Below are 5,259 nucleotides of genomic sequence, written 5' to 3'. Positions count from 1 at the left end.
ATTGTAAATTATGAGAATAAAATTGTAAATTATGAGAATAAAGTCATAATAGTTCAAGAAAAAAGTCGTTATGTTATTAAAATAAAGTCATAATATTATGAGAATAAAGTCATATGAGTATAAAAATCCTAATTTTATGAGAAAAAAAATCAATTTTATGAGAATAAAGTCATAATATTACAAGAAAAAAGTCACAATATTCGGAGAATAAAGTCATTACAAGAATCTTTACATGAAAAGTCTTACCATTGCATTAAAATGATGAMTGTTGAGCAACTTGTGAAGTYGTTCCTAATCTTTTAGCACATGAGCAGTRGCAGGACTTTGAAASGATTGTGCAAACGACTCTATAAACTGAAGCAGTATTGTRATTAACGGCTGCACTGACAGGTTCAGTCATCACATAATTTGGATGAACTCATTTTACACAAACAGTAACCCAAAAGTCATCACAGTCTATAAACACAGAAACACACACAACTGTCCACAGCAGGGAAATGAGGAGGAAATGAGGAAAAGAATCAGAAATGGAAAATGTACATGTTATGTAACATTATGAATTTATTCTCATAATTTAAAAATAATTGGGTGGTCCTATACTCAGTTGTAGTATGCTCTATTTTATAAACATACAAGAAACTTCATTTTTAAAATATAAACAATATGTAAACAACAGGTCTGTAGGAAGCATTGCTACATGTTTATTTTTTAAGTCTCCTTCACATACGGTCAGAAAAAAATTCAACTTTATCACAATAATTAAAAAGAAGAAAGACTCATCCAAGAGGAAAGCTTCRTACTGAACCAAAACATCTGGAAAGGAAAAGGTTACGCAGCAGAAGATGTCAGTCTGTCTCACCTTGACGTTTGGCTTCCTTGTTGAGAATCCTCTGAACCATCCTGCAACAGGAAACGAGAATCAGTGACTCCGACTGAAAAACTGACAAATTAAACGTGGTTCAGTCTGTAATTAAAAATACTGAAGTCAATCTCACTCAAGCAAGTTATTCTTCAAATAAACCGCAGCAGTACGTGATGGTCCAAACACATTTAGATCATAAAATGTTTTGTTTCGTACCCAATTATAACTAAGGCAAAAAAAAAAAAAGATTTAAATACATAAAATTAAAATGCATTTGGAATTTTTTCAGATATAGGTTTTTTTTTCTTTTTACCTTCCAGGATGACAGGAGTTTGACTCTGAAGGAACTGATGTTAAACTCTTACAGATGAGGGGTGACCAGTTGAAAAACTGTAAACCTTAAAATATTTAAAGCTGAACTTCGGCTGTTTCAGCTGATGATGTAATTAACAAAATGTTCAGGTTAAATATACATATTTAGTGCGTTGCTGCCAAAAGAAAGCACAGTAATAATTTAATATAATTTGAGGCTGCAGTGACAAAACAAAGACAAGAGAGGTCTCTGTTGTTTTGTGTGCATGTGTGTGTGTTTGTGTGTGTGTGTGKGGGGGGGGGGACTTGATGGACTAGTAGTTGATGTAAGAGTACACTGCATGTTATGAGCTTATGACCGTGGTTGTCAGAGTCAGACAGAGATGCTGACAGACGTGAAGCCTGGAAGCTGCAGACAGATTCAGTCCACTGCTCTGAACTGTGAGTGGGAGGCTGCATGAATGTGGGGGCTGTTTTTATTTCTCTCTCTCTCTCTCTCAAGGACCATCATGCAAACTTATTTTCCTAATTTGCAAAACATTTACATGAACATCACAGAAAGAAAAGAAGCTCTCGGGAACAGGCACGAACAGATCCCACATCTGGAGAGGCGTCATTAATTATGCAGAACCATTTATGCAAATTTTAGAGCAACATATGCTCCCATCCAGCAGGAAAAACCCAGCAAAGACCCGGGACAGATAGAGTCCTGCAGCAGACAAGAATGCAACAACATCCCCTCCAGTTTAACTAATCTATTTCATGAATTTGTACGATGATTATGATATCTTGACGTCTTTTGAGTAACGTGGTCTTATAGTGCAGATGATGATGATGATGATGATGATGATGATGAGATCTGAGCTGTGACTAAAACAAACAGTTAAACCTAACAACACAAACAGCAGCAGTGATCTGTCCCAGCTCAGACTCAGTCCTGGTCTCAGAATCAGACTCGTGACCCACTGAACTGGGTCAAGTTCTTACAACTGATGAACCTTCTTCTCCAGTGAGTCTCAAACAGCACTACTTTCACACGGACGAACAGCCATCAGGTGTCTCAGCAGAGCGGAGAACCTGAAATCTGCACCYGACAGCTGAAAACGACTCATTTCCAGGAAGGGAGGGGTTCAAGGGAAGGTAGTTCTTAGCTGAGCTGTAAAGTAACTAAGTACAAATACTTTGTTACTGTGCTTGAGTAGAAATTTTGGTTATCTGTACTTTAATTGAGTTTTCAGCCTACTTTTTACTTCTATACTCCTTGTATTTTTCACACAATTATCTGTACTTTCTACTCCTTGAAATTAAAAAAAAAAGGTAAGAAGTAGAAAGTCGTTGCTGGTATTTCATTATGGCTCATTATTGTTTAAAAAATGCTATTCTGATAAATTGCACCACCTGGATAGAGTGAATTCAATTGTATTTGGATGAGAAGTATACAAATATATTATTCTATTTATCATTTATCATTATTCTATATCATTCTGACACTGTATTAGTTTGTACACATTCCATCACAGCTGCACGCTATTTAAAAATGTCTTTTTAGGTCACCTCCCAATAAAGGTCATTTTTGAAAATCTGACTATTCATTTTTACTCAGTACTTTTACTTTTAATACTTGAGTATATTTCTTCTGAACTGTAATTTCCCTTTGGTATCATTAAAGTTTTTAATTGTTTTTATGTCAAAAATGACCAAAGTACCAATACTATCTGATACTTTAAGACTTTACTCAAGTAATATTCWTAGAGGACACTTTAACTTTTACCAAAGTATTTTATTCATAAGATACATGTGCTTTTACTCAAGTATCACTTTGAGGTACTTTATACAACTGTATTTTTTAGAAATGTAAGGGTTAGGTTACTCACTGACAGGCAATTATGATGCATTTTGCTTTAAACAAATTAGACTTAAACAGCAATTAATTTAACTTTTAACAAAGTGACGTTATCAATGAGATRTCTTCTTTAATTTGTAAACCAAAAGCCTTTTAAGACTTTTCAGAAAAGAAGTTTAAAATCTCCACAGAAAGCTCCTGAAACAGTGACTCCTGAGAATGCTTCAGTGGTGTCATTAATCTGAGCCTGACAGGACACTTCACATCAACATCCATCTTATCCTGCAAAATCATGACATCAATCTCTCGGCGGCTCGTCTTAATCTGATTTGAATATGGAGATGGAGGTTTAATTGGCTCCGTAATTAATAACCAATCAGGATGCATTTATCAGCAGCGTAAAGATGGCTGTGTTTGCTCCCCGGCCTCTCATCTATATGATAATCAGACAGAAGCAGCTCTGAATGGGGCTGCTGCTAAAGGTTAAAATCACGGCTGTTTCTGCTGATGAATTTATTTGTAAGAAATTAAAAAAGACTGGATGATGACACTTCCAGGCAGCAACATTATATATATTTGTGGAAGCAGCAGACCAGGTGTTTGTGTGCTTCATTTGTGTGTGCCCAGGTGCAGATTTTTTGTGCAATTTTTTTTAATAATGCAACTTTTCCCTGAAGAAGAGTAATCATTTCCCTCCCACAACCAAACAGCTCACACAGCTGCTATTAGAGTAATGGTTTTTGCACCATTATCAACTTAATCCAGAATAATATTCACTATAAATCATTTCGAGAGAGAGAGAGAGAGAGAGAGAGAGAGAGAGAGAGAGAGAGAGAGAGAGAGAGAGAGGCAAAACTCTGGGGGACTCTTCGGTTGCGTTAACAAAAAGACAACTCATGATGGAAACTGCATTACTCAACAGATTCCCATCAGCTAATCAAACCAGACGGTTGTAAATGACGCTTCGTGCTGCGGCAGAGCCCACCACCAGCGAGGAACAACAAAAGTGTTTGTTGATGTGGTAGTAGGACCCGGGAGGATTATTTTCACTGTAATTTCAGTTCTGATGGTGATTCAGTGGAGGTGTGAGCTGCAGCTGAGCCACATGCAAACTGTACACTGCTGCACGTGCACAGACCTAATGTTGTCTGAAGGATATATATTTACTCYCCGGCGCCAAAGGTGAAAGGCAGTCAAGTATTTGTTTGTGTGAGTTTGTGTTATATTGTCTGTTTTGGCTCAATATTTTATGAACTACTGGAAAACAATCAGTGGATGTACAGCTGATCACATTTTGGAATCCAGATAGTCGCCACAAACCATGTGAAACAAAAGCAGCTTTGATTTAACAAATTAAAAATATTAATCTCAAATTTGGTGCGGTGTTGATTTTTTTTTTTTTTTGAGGAATTTTGTTACAAGAAAAAATGAATATTTTTAAATGTCTGTTAAAGTAAACATATCATGCATTTAAATCCTTATTTTTCTCATTTAAAATCATTCACGGGGTCTCTATAAAGTGGAACTGCAAAGCTTTGGTCTGAATTCCTCCTTATTTTAACTCCACAAGCCCCGCCCYTTTTCTGAGGCGTGTCTCAGATCAGCTCATTTTGAGGATGTCTCTTCAGATCCAAGTGTGGTGCTTCACTCTCCGCCCATCTTCCAGCTTATAGCGAGGATCATTCCAGTTTGATAAAGGGTTTTATGATTATATAGCTTTGCAGAAATTTTTTTTTTTTTTTTACAAATGAATTAAAAGATGTCAACAACAGAAGACWTGCCCATCCAGGCTTACATGTTGGAGCCAGAGTCTGACCCAGAACCAGAGGAGAATGAAGACCACCAAACTGCAGTCTGTAAATCCAGACCTTGATTGTCTGTTTTGTCATAAATATGATGTAATAGTTCAGAAAACATCATGAAAAATAGAGAAAACTGAACGGGTTAAAAATCTGACCCAAACAGAWTATAAAGATATCTTTGCAGCACCAGGAGAAACTAAATTCAAATTTTCTGCCTCTTAGACACTCCATGTACACAACAAAATGTATTTATAAAGACAAAAAAAGTGACTTTGCATGATATGTCCCCTTTAAAACAGTTGAAACAGGAAAATGCTGCTGCAGTGGTACAAACTTACACTGCAAAAACTGTCCATCTTCCCAAGTTTTAAAAATCTTATATCAGCCAAAATGTCTTTTTGATCTTGTTTTGAGACTGATTTACTAAACAAGAACTGATT

At 36.2% G+C, this 5,259-nt stretch overlaps 1 protein-coding gene across 1 annotated transcript in view; it reads right to left on the bottom strand.

Annotated features, from left to right (window-relative positions):
* dock3 (dedicator of cytokinesis 3) overlaps nt 1-5,259 on the bottom strand; it is a gene marked incomplete in the record, with an annotated part of 147,558 nt that overhangs the window by 79,107 nt on the left and 63,192 nt on the right. The window contains 1 exon segment of the mRNA XM_014016064.1: nt 860-900. Coding sequence (XP_013871518.1) covers nt 860-900 — 41 coding nt within the window.

The sequence above is a fragment of the Austrofundulus limnaeus genome, unplaced genomic scaffold (assembly GCF_001266775.1).
Source record: "Austrofundulus limnaeus strain Quisiro unplaced genomic scaffold, Austrofundulus_limnaeus-1.0 Scaffold137, whole genome shotgun sequence".
Classification (NCBI taxonomy): Eukaryota; Metazoa; Chordata; class Actinopteri; order Cyprinodontiformes; family Rivulidae; genus Austrofundulus; species Austrofundulus limnaeus.
This window is presented reverse-complemented; position numbering and strand designations above follow the sequence as displayed.